At 34.9% G+C, this 18,964-nt stretch overlaps 1 protein-coding gene across 3 annotated transcripts in view; it reads left to right on the top strand.

Annotated features, from left to right (window-relative positions):
- cdi (serine/threonine kinase) overlaps window positions 1–18,964 on the top strand; it is a 355,509-nt gene that overhangs the window by 317,758 nt on the left and 18,787 nt on the right. For all 3 annotated transcript variants that reach the window (XR_014128697.1, XM_081742093.1, XM_081742092.1), the window contains exon 7: window positions 4,091–4,271. Coding sequence is in view for 2 of the 3 variants with exons in the window: in XM_081742093.1 (XP_081598219.1) it covers window positions 4,091–4,271 (181 nt within the window). In the remaining variant the exon portion in view is untranslated. The remainder of the gene's footprint in view (window positions 1–4,090; window positions 4,272–18,964) is intronic.

Raw genomic sequence — 18,964 nt, 5'->3', positions numbered from 1 at the left:
AGAAATAATGAAATACAACTCACCACAATCATAAATAATGTTACTCTACAACAGAAAATATGAACCTCAAGAATTTTCAGTGTTGCCATCCATAGAAATTACAGAATAACAGTTCTGTGTGTTGTTAGAATAACAATTCTCTCAAAATTTAAGTTAAGCAGCGACTAGAGGAACGACCTCAACTGCATTTGATTACTTTTTTTTTTTTGTATCCTGTGAACTACTTTTAAATAACTTTATTATTTAATTCTAATAACTTTATGTTAAACTATTTTGTTTATTATAAACTAAATACAACTTTTATTTAAAAAGTAGTTCACAGGATACCAAAACAACATGATACGTAATCAAATGCAATTCAGTTCATTCCTCTGGTCGCTGCCTTAACTTAGATTTTGGGGCAATTGTTATTCGGACAACACTAAAATTTCTATGGATGGCAACAGTGAAAATTCTTAAGGTTCATATTTTCTGTTGTAGAATAACATTATCTATGATTGTGGTAAGTTGCATTTCATTATCTCCTTTCACTTATGAATAAACAGACAAAAGAAAAATGGTCAATTTTGTATTATTTTTAGTAAGGCAGGCTCTTAAGATTTAGCGTTAAACTTAGCATAATATCCTTTAAATTTTAGCTTTGTCAGAAATCTGAAAATGTCAGAGAAGTAATAGTTTATAACCTTTAGATAGAAAACTTGTGAAACAAGAGAGTATTTTCCTGTTAGTCTTTTCTGAAACTGAAGTTTATAGCTGGGTATTGTCAAAGGCGGATTATTGTATTGTTTCTTCTGCAAGACTCATCAAATGAATATTGTGAGTTATGGTTGTAATCAATGATGTCATTCAAGTTATTTATTAACCGTTTCAGTGATTAGTATAGATTATTTAATTATTCCGTTGATGAACTGGAGAAAATTGAAGTGCCGTGTCTCAATTGGAACAGTTTGAATTGTGTCTTTAAAAGCTGGATAGGGAAAAAATATTTATTTATTTATTTGTCATCAACACAACAGGCATAAGCCCAATTATAATGTTGTTATATTACAAAATAAATTTACAATAGTTTTCTTATAGTTCATATAACATATGTCAATTTCTTTGTGTTCGATACATATTTTGTAATAAAAATAGCACATTCTCCAGATTGGTGATTTCAATAATGCATTGGTCTTTACTTTTTTGGAATAGAACAACCCAGAGTTGTCAGCACGAATTTTAAGGGTCTAGACATGAAAATTTAGTGTCGATATGAGATCTGTACAATTAAACTCGTTTTGTACTATTTTATGGAGAAAAATCAGATCTATGACTTTTTGCCTTTCTTCAGGTGTAGGGATACAGAAGTTGTGTATTAAGGTTCGTGTAAAGGGACAGGTTTTGCTAATAGATGTCACTACAGTTTTCGTATCTCTCCCATGTATTTTTACCTTTCACGAAAATTTACAATTTCTTCTACAAATTTCAACGCAAAGACTTCAAATTTTTAGAGAAGGAACTTCATAACCTATTAAAGGGAACAATCCGTGCCGATTTTTTATTTAGAATTTTCTTCATTGTTGAAACAGTTCCATTGTTAAAGGTTTAGATATCCATTTCAACAATGAAGAAAATTCTCAATAAAAAATCGGCACGAATTATTGCCTTCGTAGATTATGAAGTTACTTTTCTAAAAATTTGAAGTGTGTAGGTTGAAATTTGTAACAGAAATCGTGAATTTTCGTGAAAGGTAAAAAATACATGAAAGAGATACGAAGATAGTACTGCCATCTATCGACAAAACTTGTCCCTTTAAACCAATCTTAATGTTAGATCATTTTCATAAGACGGATAGATTCCTGTTCTCTTGTATGCCAAGTATTTGATAAATTTAGGTTGGACTTTATCCAATTGCTGTCAGTATTGTTGTTGTGATGGGTTCCAGATCACAGCAGCATATTCCAGTTTTGATCGAACATAGAAATAATACATTTTTTATTAGTGTGGTAATATTGTTAAATTCCTTTCCAGCTCTAATTATGAACCCTAACATCTTGAGAGATTCATTAACTATGTTCACTATATGATTATTAAATATCAGTTTCGTATCGGATGTAACTCCAAGATCTTTGATTGAATTTAATGTATTTAGTAAGATCTGATTCATTAAAGAATAATTAAACTCTACATTGAATAATTAAATATATATATACTAAGTTCTCAAAAGAAGTGCTAGAGAATTTATTATTATTATTATTATTATTATTATTATTATTATTATTATTATTTATTATTTATTATTATTATTATTATTATTATTATTTATTATTATTATTATTATTATTATTATTATTATTATTATTATTATTATTAATAATAATAATAATAATAATAATAATAATAATAATAATAATAATAATAATAATAATAATAATAATAATAATAATAATAATTTTGAGTACTTGATCTAGAGATGAGAGGGAATTTTAACAGCCGATTCGCGAACCTGAAAAATTTTAACGAATGGTTCACGCAAATCGGTTGAATGACTGATTCAGTAATAATTAAAAAATGATGTAGTAATAATTAAAAAAAATATTTGTGCTATTTGTTATTGCACAAACACAGTGGCAAAAGGAATAAGCTTCATTGTGTTTGCATTGTGCATTTCACTTTCAAAATAGACGATGTTTGTCGCTGAGATTAGAAAAACCTCTAAATTGCAAAGTTTGTCCGGAAAGTAGTAGGACATAATTTATATATATATTCACAGTTTTGACTCATCGTCTTAATAGTTTTCAAAATATGCCCCTTCTGTATCAACACAGCGTTTCCAGCGAGTCTGCCAACCACTGAAGGCTCCCTCGAACGCAGAAACTGAAATGCTCTTCAGCTCTCTCTCGTCATGGGCTCCTGAATGGCGTGTATCGAGCCGTTGTCCCGTTCTTTTATGACATTTTTCAGACGGGGGAAGAGGAAGAAGTCTGCAGGAGCAACATCTGGGCTGTAGAGTGGCTGGGGAAGCTGTATGATGCTATGTTTAGTCAGGAAGTCCATGACAGCAAAGGCGGTGTGGCTCGGTGCATTATCGTGATAATGATTCCATGATCTAGCGATTGCTGAAACGACGCGGGCGACTCGTTTTCGACTTTCAAGTACTTCCACGTAGAACGCAGCATTCACAGTCTGACCAGGTGGTACAAACTCTCTATGAACCACTCCTTTGCAGTCAAGAAAGATGATCACCATCAATTTTATTTTCGACTTGCTCAATTTGTGCCACTGCAAAACACTTGATCATCTCATTGCTCACTCCCATAAGCAGTCTTGATCATGTCATGGGTCACTCACAGTTTTACCTAGCTTGATGCAAAACTTCACAGCGTAACGCTGCTCTAACAAACTGTTCATTGTGGAAATGAGAAGGAAGTTTTATTTTAGTTCTACAATAATAGGATGTATATGATTTTTACCTTATCTTTCAACAAATTATATTATTAAATTGCACCTTGAAAGGGGTTCACGTTAAATTCGATCTACACTCTGTGAAGGCTTGGAGATGACTGGGCGTTGGTGGCTAAGACCTCCTACCACCCAACCAGCGTAGTAACATCCCCCTCCTTCACCACGTTTTGGCGGGATAAAATCATTCTTACAGTGTGTCTATCGGTCGCGAAAGTCACGGAAGTCATGAAAAAGTCACGAAATCAGAAAACTGTCATGAAAGTCAAGAAAAAGTCACGAGATTAGGCTTTTGGGTCACGAATTATTTTTTATCTGTGCAAATCAAACAAGTAAGTATAGACTGGAAAATTATCTATAAAACGTCAAATTTCACCACCAAAAATGTCTCTGGTCGGCTTTAGACGCTACCAAATCGCAAACAAACCACACATCTATCGCATGCATGAAAATTCGGCCCAATTCGCACCCAAATTCGCTCTTGGGAATGTTACCAAATGTGGGAAGGGAAAGGTCACGAAATTTCATTTTGGAATTTTAGTAGATATCCTGTCTTACTACTTCCCTGGTAAAACCTTTATAAATGTATGTTATTTGGAAAGAATCTTTTGGCGTTACTCTAATGCGTATGTTTATATCGTTGTGATAGTTTGAGCCGAAAAGCCGTCCCTCATTCAAGGAGATCGTACAGAAGCTGGAGAGGGTGATTGAGGATTATGAGAGAAGTTGCCAAATAGAACAAGAGCGGTTGCTTGCTATGAAGACTGCGGGCGCCAAGAGTGAGGAAGCCATCACAGCAGTCAACGGGGATAAAACACCATTAAGGAAACGTAAGATTGATCAAAATTACTGTTTCTGTATGTTTATTTTCTAGAAACAGTCTATTTTGTAGCTGATTTTTTTTTCTTTTTAAATTTTACTGTGTATTTCTGTGTCTGTGTCTCTATTGTGTGTAAATTTGACTTCTAATTGTGTTTCGTGTACCAACTAATTTTTATACTTTTTTTTTTTTTTTAAAAAAATAACTTTTTAAATAGCTTGTCAGCATGTTTTGTTGATTAATGTTTTGGGCATAAAGTTATTCTTTGGCTTATCCTAAAGATTTTACTTAGTAAAAATAAAACTAATATTTTGTAATTGTAAAAGATTTATGTAAATAAATTACTATTTAATTTTTTTTAGAGATAATACGCATGTAATTGTGTGTTCCGTTTTTCTTTACGTAAAAAATAATTTCTCACTGTAATTATAATGCATGCGGCATGGGAATTTTTAGTTTTCCGATGGCTACGACTGTAAGTAGATATGCTTTTCTTTCTAACTAATGAATGTTCTCAAAAATTAACAATTATTAAATTTTTTAAATTTAATTGAAAAATCTGGAGCCTGTGAGAGACTCGACGCCCTGTTTCCCTACTTGTCTAGTAGTTATTCTAAAAATGTCACTATCAACAATATAACAAGTTTTTCTGTTCTAGAATAGTCAAATAATTTACGGATTAAAGCGTTGTGCTAATCATAATTCATTATGATATTTTGTTTAACTTTTACCGTGCTGAAAACACTGTCAAGTATGTACAGTACCGCTCAAAAGTTATCGAACACTCCAGATTTGAGTGAACATCTACTAGGGGTGCACCTATTATTTTGGCGCAAGAACTTTACCCCGGTATATCAGAAGTCCTCATACAATTTGACGACAGTTTAATCGATATGTAAGAAACACTGCAGATGATATAAACAAGTAAAATTCTTGAAGTAGACACACAGAGACAATTACCAAAAAAGAACGTGTAGAGGGGAGGTAACGTATTACTTTTGTCTTTAAAATATACGGGTCAATGTAGTGACAGAAACTCGAAAGAAAAACAAATGTTACATGTTATGTAGTTTTTTTAATATATATATTTTGTTGATATGTTAACATGAGCCCTTAAGTTTTGTTATATCATAATTCATTATGATATTTTGTTTAACTTTTACCGTGCTGAAAACACTGTCAAGTATGTACAGTACCGCTCAAAAGTTATCGAACACTCCAGATTTGAGTGAACATCTACTAGGGGTGCACCTATTATTTTGGCGCAAGAACTTTACCCCGGTATATCAGAAGTCCTCATACAATTTGACGACAGTTTAATCGATATGTAAGAAACACTGCAGATGATATAAACAAGTAAAATTCTTGAAGTAGACACACAGAGACAATTACCAAAAAAGAACGTGTAGAGGGGAGGTAACGTATTACTTTTGTCTTTAAAATATACGGGTCAATGTAGTGACAGAAACTCGAAAGAAAAACAAATGTTACATGTTATGTAGTTTTTTTAATATATATATTTTGTTGATATGTTAACATGAGCCCTTAAGTTTTGTTATATCATAATTCATTATGATATTTTGTTTAACTTTTACCGTGCTGAAAACACTGTCAAGTATGTACAGTACCGCTCAAAAGTTATCGAACACTCCAGATTTGAGTGAACATCTACTAGGGGTGCACCTATTATTTTGGCGCAAGAACTTTACCCCGGTATATCAGAAGTCCTCATACAATTTGACGACAGTTTAATCGATATGTAAGAAACACTGCAGATGATATAAACAAGTAAAATTCTTGAAGTAGACACACAGAGACAATTACCAAAAAAGAACGTGTAGAGGGGAGGTAACGTATTACTTTTGTCTTTAAAATATACGGGTCAATGTAGTGACAGAAACTCGAAAGAAAAACAAATGTTACATGTTATGTAGTTTTTTTAATATATATATTTTGTTGATATGTTAACATGAGCCCTTAAGTTTTGCTCGTTGGAATATCAGCGACGCCCAATATATATACAGTGTGTCTCAAAAGTCTCCTGACATAGGGTAACTCTGTTATTATCAGAGTCACAACAAAATATAAGGGGGGGGGGCAAGTATGTTGTTTTCGCTCTAAAGTGAAAGATTTTTTTTTTTTTTTTAATCGGACGAACCGTTTGGACTGTACACTCTTTATGCGCCAATGTTAAATGAAAATGCAACGTTGCAATTTACCTGGACCCACAACATAAGTGAATGAAGTTACTGTCTTTTACGCTAACATATCGATGCCCCCCCCCCCCGCCCCCATTTCAAACATGCTCCATTCACTTTATGTTGTGGATACAGATAATTGGCAACGTTACATTTTCATTAGGCTCATAAAGAGTGTACAGCCCAAACGGCTCGTTCGGTTTAAAAAATTCCTTCACTTAAGATTGAAAACATCATATCTGGAGCCGGTTTCCCCTCTTACATTTTGTTGTAACTCTGATAATAACATAGTTTCCCTATGTCATTGGATTTTTGAGACACTCTGTATATGATTTCATTGGCTGACAATTGAGCACAGAATCTCGTATATGGGCCATCGTAAACACTTTTTAAACGTTAGCATATCAATAATATGCAAAGAACTACAAAACATAGACGAATTATGAGACGGGACCTACTGATTAATGTGGAATCCAAACCACATGAGCTTCCGTCAGGAATTAAATCCGGGTCTCCCACGCCAAAGGCGCCTACACTAACCGCTTAGCCACGAAGGAGCTGAACTCTAACATGGTTGAACCACTAAAAACCAGAACAACCATCAAAATTGAGACATGGTATTACTCGCTCGAATGGCTTTGTTTTCTCAGATTTTCTAGTTATATTACAGTTTATCAAGTGTGGTTCAAGATAACTAATGGAAGTCTTTGTTTTGTTTGTCTGTAGATATACAGGTAGAAGCAACCTACAGGATGTCAAATAAAAGCGGTCAAGATGTTATTCTTAATATACCTACCTGAAAATATTTCCAGCAAAGTAAAACTGAAACGAAATACCGGTACTGTAATGAATTATGGTTAACATAACGTTTCAACGGATAAATTATTTTACTATCCTAATATAGAAGGCATTAAGTGCATTCTTCAAAGTTTTTCTGTATTTTTCATTCTTTATTCCTGAAGTCTTTTTGACCAGCTCTCTGGTGGCAATTGTAGAAATAATCAAAGAGCAGTAGAGATTTTGTTGAGAGAACTTTGAGTGGTACATACAGTGAAACCGTAAGGAACATCTCTCAGTAGCAGACACCTCCATAATATGAGTTGACCTTTTTTGCCCCGGCAAATTTATATGTATTATTATGGGAGAGAAACTTCCTTTTAACGGACATGGACAGACTTCTGTTACCCTCAACGTTTTAGTAACCTCTTCATAACGGACAGAAATTATCCTCAGCTCATATATATATGTAACACAGAAAATCCTGGAAAAACACCTGTTCTCAATAGCGGACACCTATATAATACGGACAGACTTTTTTGTTCTGGCAGAGTTGTGTGTATTACTATGGAAAAGAAACCCCCTTCTAACGGACATTTGTCAGATACGGACACGAACAAACTTTTGTTACTCCCAACGTTTTAGTAACGTCTTCATAACGGATAGGATTTATTCTCAGTTCGGATGTTTTTAGCACAGAAAGTACTTCCTGTAATTTAAAAATAAAATTTTCAGTTGATACCTTCAGCAGATACAGTAGTTACAAGCAAATTTCGATCATAAACTAGTGTTCGCAGGATTACAGCAGACAACGATTGCAGACTTTTTTGACGAACGAGCTCCTTCAATTCCTCCATTTCTTTTCGACACTGGACAAGTTGTGATCGCTGTGGGTGTCGAACGTGCCTGTATTGATAAGGAAAAGCGTTACAGTACCTCCTCCTCGTTTTTCTGGCGCGAAAGTCACTTCGTTTTGTCTGTGCGAGCGCTTCATCAAATGAGACTTTGAAAACGGCAAGAACATTATTAATTACCGCGTACTTCCCCTATAGAAGTGGCAGGAAGATGGATAACAGCAGTCGATAGTGATTGCGAAGAGAGAGACTAGAAAATCGTGATACGAATAACTTTGTAACCTCTCTACTTATTTATTACGTAAGGTACAAATGTTTCAATAGCCTACACGACTACCCTGTCATATACACATAGTAGACTTTTATATACTTGAAACTACTATTTTTATAGATACAGGGTGTTTCAAAACAACACCGACAACGTTTGGGAGGTGATTCCTGACACCAAGATAAGACAAAAAGTATAGACCATCCTGGGTGCACAAATATTTCCTTTCGGAGTTATAGGCTGCCGAAAACGTGAAAAACTGAACTTTAAAGATCCATAGCTCCAAAACTATGGGAACTACCGTAGTCGGGTCAAGATTTCACTTAGGAACTAATATGTGCGCTATCTAAAAGTAAGTTTCATAATCCTAAGGTACTCACGCAACTTTTTTTTTTTTTTTTTTTTTTTCAGTGAGTTTGGCTACAGGCATTTAATTTGAAGTACTCACCAACTACCTCTATAAAAATCGTTGCTGAAGTACTGCAGAATTGTGAAACTTGAATATTTGGATAGGGCACATACTAGTTCCTAAGTGAAATCTTGACCCGACTACGGTAGGTCCCATAGTTTTGGAGCTATGGACCTTTAAAGTAATTTTTTTCATGTTTTCGCCAGCCTATAACTCCAAAAGGAAGCATTTGTGCACCCAAGTTGGTCTATGCATTTTGTCTTATCTTGGTGTCAGGAATCACCTCCCAAACGTTGTCGTGTTGTTTGGAAACACCTTGCATAGTCTTAATTTGTTGTGAATAAACTTTTAGGACGTTTCAGTTACATAATGGGAACTTTTATAAAGCTTTCGATATAAATCATGCTTTATAAAAACATACATCATGACAGAAAGTACCGCAGAAGTAGTGTGATCTTTGGACGAGTAGTTTCTTGGTGTATAACCATATTTTCGTTGTGCTGTCTGTTGTGCACTAGTAATTTTCGATATATGTTTACTTGCACCATCAATTTAACGTTATGAAAGGGAGTAGTAATGTAGATACTCTGAAGTAGAATTAGGAATTATTTATGAAATATGATTTTGTAAAAAAAATGTCATATTAGTAGCTAAAAGTTGACGAATTGCAAAATAAAATGATATGAACATGAAACATATTTTACGTGCTGTAAGAAAGAAAGAAAAGAAAGAACGTATTTTTTGTACTAAGGTGATCAAATTTAAGTGTCTGAACTGCTGCGCGGTATTTTCGTGTAATGTTTTGACATTATACATGGTGTTACAAAAATTTGTCAGAATATTTTGAAAATAGATTCCTCACAACAAAATAAAAGAAAAGTTCGTATGTACCTGTTGTCTGAAGTGCTTATTTTCGTAGTTATAGGGTGCCGAAAAAAAAAAAAAAAAAAAACTTTAAAGGTCCATAGTTCCACTACTATAGGACCGATCGTAGTCTAGTCAAGACATCACTGAGGAACTAGTATGTGAGGAACTATGCAAATATCCATCTTTCAAAACCTCCGGTAGTTGCACAGTCATTTTTAGTGAGGGTGTTTGGGAGTACTTGATCACTCCCCACTTCTCTCTCTCTTTCTTTCTTTCTCTCTCTCTCTCTCTCTCTCTCTCTCTCTAACATTGGTGTCAAGTACTGGAGCATTCTTAAACATGAATATTTGGATAGTTTACATACCAGTTCCTCAGTGATGTCGTGACCCGACTACGATAGATTCCATAGTAGTGGAGCTATGTACTTTCAAAATTCACTTATTTCACGTTTTCGGCAACCTATAACTTCAAAACTATCCACTTTTGAGCACAGGTCCGTATAAACCTTTGTTATTATTATTATTATTTTGATGTAAGGAATGTGTTTCTAAAATATTGACCCAAAATTTTCCACAAGTTTTGTAACACCCTGTATAAACTTACGTACAGAGTTTCAGAAATCTAGTAGAATATGGAATTACAGAACAATGTTAGAAACTTTTGATGTTACATAATTGCACAATCTTGTTCAAAAGTGGGAGCTCACAGATAAATTTGATTTCCCTAATAATAAATAGAAAGGAGAGAATAGTTGGTGAACCGATCTCAGATGCATCTGGGTGCAGCCTGTGTTGCCGAGCCGAGCCTGTTGTTGGCCAGCAAATATAGCAATCTTTATTCCTTAGACGATAGGCTACTTTGCACCAAATTCGATTCTATTCCGGCTGGTAGTTATCGAGAAATAAATTATCACACAACCTGAGCCGAGCTTGGCCGCTAAATATAGTGAACTGTATTTCGTAGATAATGTGTTACTTGTCTGCCAAATTTGGTTTAAATCCGGCGAGTCTTTACCAAGAAATAATGTACTAGGTATACACATCCCTGGAGTGAACTTAGAAACTTTCCCATGCTTGTGCCTGAAACTGAAAATAATTACAGAAGGAAACCCAAGCCCTAACTATCCTCGGTGTAAAATGTTCGCGCATCTCATGCCCGAATATAAATTGGAGATCCGTTAAGATATCTTTGATAAAGTATTTTCAGAATATAACAAGTGTTTTTACGTGTAGTCATTCATACCAAAACACGATTCAAAATATGATTGAACTCGTTGCACCAGGAAGCAGTACTTTAATTTCATTAAGTATACTAGCACTATTATTACCTAATGGTTACCTTGTTATTGTTTCTCATTATACGAGATGAATTCCAAAAGTACGTGCCGTTTTCTCATAATTTCTACAGTATTCTATTTTCGATTTGCATATTTCTCTGTTTTCAACGCAATTCCCGTCCATTTCCACACAACTTTGTATCTCAACTGTAATATTCTCCATTATACCAGCTTTGCCTGTAATATATAATTAAATAAACTAATCGGTGAGCAAAACAAACCAATTTAATCATAAAACTGATAACTTGTGACACTTTCGCCAAGTAACTGTCACAGGTTAGTAGTTTCGACTGTCACAAGTTATTACGTTTTATAATAAAGTTGGTTTGCTTTCTTCAGCGATTAGTTTATTATTTAGTTTGTATCTAGCTATCAGAAGCGTCTGAAAAGTCTTTTTGTAGGGTATGTTATAGATACTAGAAAACATTGTTCGATCGCATTTCTGGACTGAAAACGCCTATCTTGCTTTGAATTTTTCCGTTTCCAAACCATACAGAAGTCACTGAGTTGGGGGCAGAACAGATGAAGAACGCCTCTTTGAGCTTATCTTGTGTAAAAAAAAAGAGTCCTCTTTTTATCTGAAAGACCATGTCTTCACCCAACTGTCGAGGGACCTAAACACGTACCGTCTTTGACAGCTTCAAGTGGCTGTCAAAATTCTTTTCACGATGCAATGACAGAATCCTGAAAGGTTAGCCTTTTGTCCTCCATTACCAGGACCTCAACAGGAACAGTGTTTTAAGAGGTGATTGAACAAATTAAATTTGCGAACCTTGGTATTCTTCATTTGAAATCCGCCTCCACTTCCGCACAATACAACTGGCAAGGGTAGTGTCCCCACAAAAATCCTTGAACTGGCGATAAATGTCGATATCTTTATCATAACAAATGGACAAAATCTTTATTAGGTACCTCTGTAGTGAAATATGTCATTTCAGATGAGCATAAGGAAAAAAGCTTTCTCAGTTGAAAATATCAAAACAAACATAGAAGCTTAAAATTGTGCACAGTTAAGCTTTAAAGTCCATTCAGATGTAATTATATTAACCTATCCTTATTAGCTTTTGAATTATGTCAAAACAGCACGTACTTTTGATACGCATCCCGTAGTCTCTTACTCTATATGACTCTTTTAACACTAGCGACAGGCAAAAGTACATGCATCAGTAACTCAGCAGCAAATAAGCGTATTTCAATTATTCGTTGTATACTTAATAACGCGATAGGATGCATACCAATTATTCAGAAAGAAGTAATCATCAAAGGACACATACAGCGTGTCCATAAAAATACTATCATATTTTAAAGTGGTATTACGTCGCTTTTGATAATTCTATTTAAATAAAATTGGTCACATTCGAAAGAAAAACTTTTTTTTTACGATACATCAAAGACATTGAATATGGTCCCCACGAGTGGCGATGCAGACATCAAGACGATATTTCCATTGACGCCACACACGCTCCAACATATCGGATGAAATGGATTGGATGGCAGCATTGATACGAACTTGCATTTCTTGCAGGTTTTGAGACAATGGGAGTAAATAGACACAATCCTTTACGTAACCCCATAAAAAGAAGTCACAAACCAGCAAGTCAGGCTGCCTCGGCGGCCACTTGTAGAAGACATTATCATTATTTCCAGCATGTCCAATCCATATTCCTGGTGGTTGCTTATTCAGATGTTCTCAAACATGTAAATGTCAGTGAGGAGGTGGTCCATCTTTTTGGAAAATAAAGTGATTGCCGCCGCTTTCTTCTTCCAATTGTGGAAGTAACCAATTAGTGAGGATGTGAAGATAAGTTGGACCTATGACAGTGGCCTCTCAAAAGAAAAGTGGGCCATAGACTTGACGTTTCGATACGACACAAAAGACATTCACTTAAGGGAAGTCTCTTTCAACTTCCAAAATGGCATGTGGATTTTCGCTCCCTCAGATCCTAACATTATGCCTGTTCACTTTTCCACTAACGTGGAATGTTGCCTCATCACTGAAAATTATTTTTCCTGACACTTCTTTATTATCCTTCATTAGTACCATAAAATGTTCACAGAAATCTAATCATTTTACAGTGTCATTAGATTTCAACTTATGCACTAATTGCAGTTTGTAGGGTGAAACTTCAGCCGCGTACGCAGGACTCGACGGACAGACTTCTTAAGGTTACGTACAAAAGCCTCCCGTATTTGTTCCATAATTCCCGCATTGACAGATAGTCTCCCTGAATGTCCTTTCCTTTGATGATATATGCAGCCACGATCCACAAAATCACGGTACCACTTCAAAATTGACGCGTGTGTGTAGGAGCCTAATGTTGAAACCTTCGCCTAAAACCACTCTGAACCTGCACCAGACTCTGCGTGCTATGATATTCCAAAACATACTAACTTAGTTCTTGTGCGGTCGCCATAACTCCTTAATAACAACACAACACAACGAAAGGAAATAAATTTACGTAATCACATTACGGCATAACAGTACAGAAACATAAAAGCTTCCCGAGTGACTTTCAGCAGAAACAGCAACTGCCTGCTAAATGTCCAACAATGAACCCATATCCACTAATTACAAAGTAAACATGAGGGAGTTCACTTTTTCATTGTTTGATCTCGTCCATTATTGATATTGTCTATTGTTGACATGCACATTTTTTTTTTCAAATGTGAGCAATTTCATTTAAATATGGTTATCCAAAGTGACGTAATACCACTTTAAAATATGATAGTAATTTATGGACACGTTGCATAGCAATTCAACGACCAATTGTCAGCATCTTTAGTGCATATTCTTAACAAATTATGCTGCTTTTGTAGGAACTACATATTTTGAGTTGTTAGCTCCATTGTGGATAATAAATTAGTGTTAATGTATCTTGAAACACTGCCTTTAAACTCCCTTGTCAGGATAAAGATGCCAGTAATTTAAGACCCATTAATATTATTTCTATAGTAGAAGAAACTTATCAGAATATATAGATGTACAAGTAGCATGATTTCTTCAGAAAGGCACACAGAGGATGATTACAGTTGATCTTTGAAACGTATGTGTTTATTATTTTTATTAAAAAAAATGCAAGTTGTTTGTGCTTGCTTAGACATGAGATGGGATAGATAATAAGAATCGAGGAACTACCAAATGAAACTCCACTTCTACAGAATATTTACATGTAACATTTTATCGAACAAATTTCAGTGAATGATACGAATATGTTCTGTCTACACTAAAGCAAAACGAAAACTGTTCCATTCTAATTGTTCCGTTCTTCTTGTTGATATCTTCTTCATTAGGAAGGTTAAGAAAATGGCGATTTATGGAATGCTGGGATAGCTGCGGAAGGTAGGAAAGAAAGTGATAGGAAAATTTTTAGGGCAGTTTTAAAGAAGAAACGAGGAAATGCATCAGGAAATTAAGACAAATCAGTAAGTGACCGGGTACCATATTTACTTTTTCGTTACTTGTACCGCATTTGAAACATCCTCAAGGAATTACTACTCGTATCAGCAATTTAGAAGTATTTTGTAAATTTGAGTCAGATCCTGTGTTTCTGGTAGGTAAAGTCATTATTTGTTTTAGAAAAAAATGATGACAAAAATATACAGCCTACTTACAGACATTGTTATCAAAGATCGAGAAGTGATTCCTTATAGCACAAGAAGGTATTGCCAATAAGCATGGACCAAAAGACGCGTCCTTTCGGAGCTTTAAGCTGTTGAAAATGTGAAAACAAAGTAGTAGAAACGTTACATGGTAATCCTCCGAAAACCATATTGTTAGTACTAGAAACTATGTATTTCCTCCGTGTTACCTTTTACAACTACTCACGTGTAGGGATGAAATGTAAGGTTCTGGTTTTCTATTTTTGGAAATTTGTCAAATAAGTTTTCTTATTATTGTTACAAAATGACGTGTGGACCGAGACTCAACCCGGGACCTCCGTCATATCGTTCCGATGCGTTAATCACTACGCCACGCAATCCACTTTCCAGAACAACCACTCACTCTCGATGTCGGTGCTCTTACCTCGGACTACGCCACAACGACGTTATCACAACCGTCGTAAGATGCTCGGTATATGGACACAGGATTGTCCAATCAGAGCAAGGAGCTGTGGTGCAACCCACGTGGTGCGAGATGAGAGCACCGACCTCGAAAATAAGAAAGTGAGTGGCTGTTCTGACAAACGGACTGGGTGGTGTAGTGGTTACCGCGTCGGCGTGGTATGGCGGAAGTCCCGGGTTCGACTCTCAGTCCAGTCAGTCACTTTTTCATTCTTTGTATGTTATAGAATTCGCACTTATAGAGGATCTGGTGTGTAGAAAAGAAATCGGTTGCTTCCTCCTTTCATGAGTATATAATAAAATCGTAGCTCAAAAATGTGGAACTACGGGAAGTTCTAAATGAACAGTCTAAGTTATAGCTAAATAATAAATGTTCCAGAAAACCAAGCAGTGAATTACAAAAGATGATTGTGACTATTGGAAGGATAGATATCCAGCAATTACATAATTTCTGTATGAATGAAGCATACGATTGGCGAACATGAATATTTTGCAAACAGATTACCTTATTTGCTAATGGACGCTTTATAGTACATATTTATAAGTAAAATACTACTAACCTTGTACAAGATTAGAATTATATCATTTACCCTACCTGGTTTCCAGTTTCACAAGGTCCAAGCTAGTCCTCAGTTTCGATAGCTTACAGCTCCGAAGGAATCTCTCTCTTAAAACCCATGTTTTTTAGAATTTTGTTATAAGGAATCCCGTCTCAAAGTTTGGTTATGCTATTGTTTGGCAGGCTGTATATATTAATTTTGTATATGTAGGTATGTGTAGAAGTATGCATATGTTGTGTACAATCTCTATTGACAGTGTATACCTATCCCTAATCTATAAGTTCGGAAGGACGAATTTCCCGGCAGTCTCCGGTAGCATACCTCTGTTTGTGTATTTTAGTATATAGAACTTGAGGCTATTATTTCGTATCTGCTCTTAAATTCCGCTCATATTGCACAGAGTCTTGAAACAAGAATATCACGTATCAAATTGCATATGCCATACTTAATGGTGGTATTCTAAACTTCCAAAACCAACCTATCTAAACAAGGAGTGTGTAATAATAATAATAATAATAATAATAATAATAATAATAATAATAATAATAATAATAATAATAATAATAATAATAATAATAATAATAATAATAATAATAATAATAATAATTATTATTATTATTATTATTATTATTATTATTATTATTATTATTATTATTATTATTATTATTATTATTATTATTATTATTATTATTATTATTATTATTTAATTTAAAAATAGGAAGTTTTACCCAGATTTAGAATGTAAGAATTTTTTGTTTTATACTTTTCTTTCATTTAAATTGTTTTTTGAGCTAATTACATTAAAAATATAGTGTAAAAATTAGTTTAATATAGGACAGTACTCATTTATCCCTTCTAAGGTTGAGGAACGTAAATTTTGTCAGAATATTAAATACTATGACAATTAAAACTGAAGTGCTTTATTAAATGGTAAAGCTTGTAACACACCAAACCGCAAGTGGCTTGTTCAGATTTTTTTTTACAACACAATATGGTAGATTTTGATATAGATTTGGAATCTACTTATATAATTTCCTTCGAACATTTAGAACTTAGGCCTAATCCTGAAATTTGATATTTTGATACTTAATTGATTCAGGATTTAGTTATTATTGTGTTTAACATTTGAAGACGCCCGTCAAATGGTGTCGAAAGTTCGAAGAAAACGCTTTACGTAAATGACAATTTTCATTGTCAGTGTAAGGATAAAGAAAACATCGTGGAGAATTTGTGCCGATGCGTTAACCACTAATTTCTCTGTATCTGCGAATTAAATTATATCTAGAGTGAAAAAAAAAACACGACTAGGTTAGGAATCAAACTCAGGTCTTTAGGTTTTGTGCCGATGCGTTAACCACTACGCTACCCACTCCACACTGTGAATATTCATAGCACTGATGTCAAAAATGATAGAATGTATTGCTGTTAAGGAACAGGGCTAGCTAGTGTGGTGAGTAACGCATCGGGACGGTAGGAGGCCACGGGAACTGAGGGTTAGAGCGTTCACTTCTAGTGCATGGGATCCTCTGTTCGATCCTAGCTCGCACCAAGTGAGCTTTGTGGTAGACAGATACCGTGTACGTGGGTTTTCTCGGAGTTCTTCCACCTCATTCATTCCACCATTTCATTGATTTATCATCGTCACTGTTTCCTTTAGCCTAGCTGGCATAATTGTGGGACGTAAAACTTAAAGATTTCATTTTTTCATTTTGAATCGATACGGTAAACCAAAGACCCGGGTTCGATTCTCGGTTCAGTCGTGCATTTGTTCACTCTAAAAATGAAATTAATTGTTTTTTAACGTCCCACGGATATACTCTTAGGCTAAAGGAGATGGGTGAGTACTAAAAGTAAATTATTCAGAACAACTCGGGATCACGTGCACCAAAAACACAACCGCTGCCGTTAGACCAGTAGGGAAGGCTTCTCTTTGTATTTATCATTGAATTCGCATGTATTGGTGTGATATAAAATCGGTTTATTTTCTCCGTTTATAATATTTCGACAATATTTCCTTCATCCATAAGAGTGAGATTTGAAAATTTTATCCTTTGTGAAGAATTTTTCACTCTTTGTATATCACTGTGAAAGTACATTTAAACCAAATTTTCCTATTTTGTTGTGTGTATTCCAAATCGGAAGATAAGTTAGTACACTGTACTACGTACTTCGGGTCCATTCCTGGAAGTTGATATTTTGATACTTAATAGATTCAGGATTTAGTTATTATTGCGTTTAACATTGGAATAAAATTCAGTAACAGTAATCTTAGAAAGGAATGAAAAGCGATGTCCCTTATGTGAAAATGATTAGGTTTACAATGTCATTTTAAAACCAAAAGGAAAAATTTTAAAAACCAAAGTTTCTCATTTCCGTGCGTACACTCCGAATTTGCATCAAAATTTGTTACATGCCTATATATAGAGAGAGATGGACTTTCAACCCAATTGGAGCACTTCAGTGTTCACTTTTCAAAGCATTACTATTAAAGTTAGCACATACAATTTGATATGTCACGTTTGTATTTCGAGATTCTGTTTGTGATACGAGCAGAATTCCCGACCTCCTTCTGTATATATCAGATTGTTCCATTTACTCCTGTCTTATTGACAAAAACACAAAATGTTTGATGAATACGCATTTTTATTGCTGAAATCTTCAGATTCAAAAATATTTAGGAACACACATTTTACATTTAGTAGTTACGTTTGTAGTGATACAAGTACTTAATGTGTTGGTACCACGTTTATCGTAATACTAAACTGCATACGAGGGATCTTCAAAGCTGATTTTCTGATACCTTTTTCTGAAATAAATGTCTTTATTTTGTTTGGAACATTGGAATCTCAAGCTAACAGAACATCATATTTTTCATTGGTTTTCTTTAATCCTCACATTGCAAGAGACAGTGGCAAGTGAATGTGTTTCTAGCTTCTAAGGCAGGAAGTTGAACGGTAGTAAAATTCATCAGCATTTTCAGGCACAGTTTTCGGTCCCGGGTTCGATTCTCGGTGGGACACTCAGTTGAAAAAGTGTAAAAAGCTTTTTCAGGCCAGTCATCCTGCAAGAGGTTTTCCTGGGTTTTCCTCATTCACACCAGGCAAATACTGGGGTGGTACCTAACGTATAGGCCCCAGACCGCTCCCTTCCTTCCCCAATGTTTTCTTCCTTCCCTTTCCTCGGAAATGTGATCGCCATGGGACGTCATCCCTCAAACATGACGGGCTAACATGGTCATAGATGCCAAAAACTCAGAAATCGAAATCCTAATTCAAGCACAGTTTTGTGAATCTTACCTTCTTAGTTCATCAGTGCTTAATAATGGCGTAGAGCGTTCAAACAAGGTAGATAGTACGTCGGCAATTAACCGCA

Source organism: Thermobia domestica, chromosome 16 (assembly GCF_964235325.1).
Source record: "Thermobia domestica chromosome 16, izTheDome1.hap1.1, whole genome shotgun sequence".
Taxonomy (NCBI): domain Eukaryota; kingdom Metazoa; phylum Arthropoda; class Insecta; order Zygentoma; family Lepismatidae; genus Thermobia; species Thermobia domestica.
The sequence above is the reverse complement of the archived record's forward strand: the minus strand, read 5'-3'. Positions and strand labels throughout refer to the sequence as shown.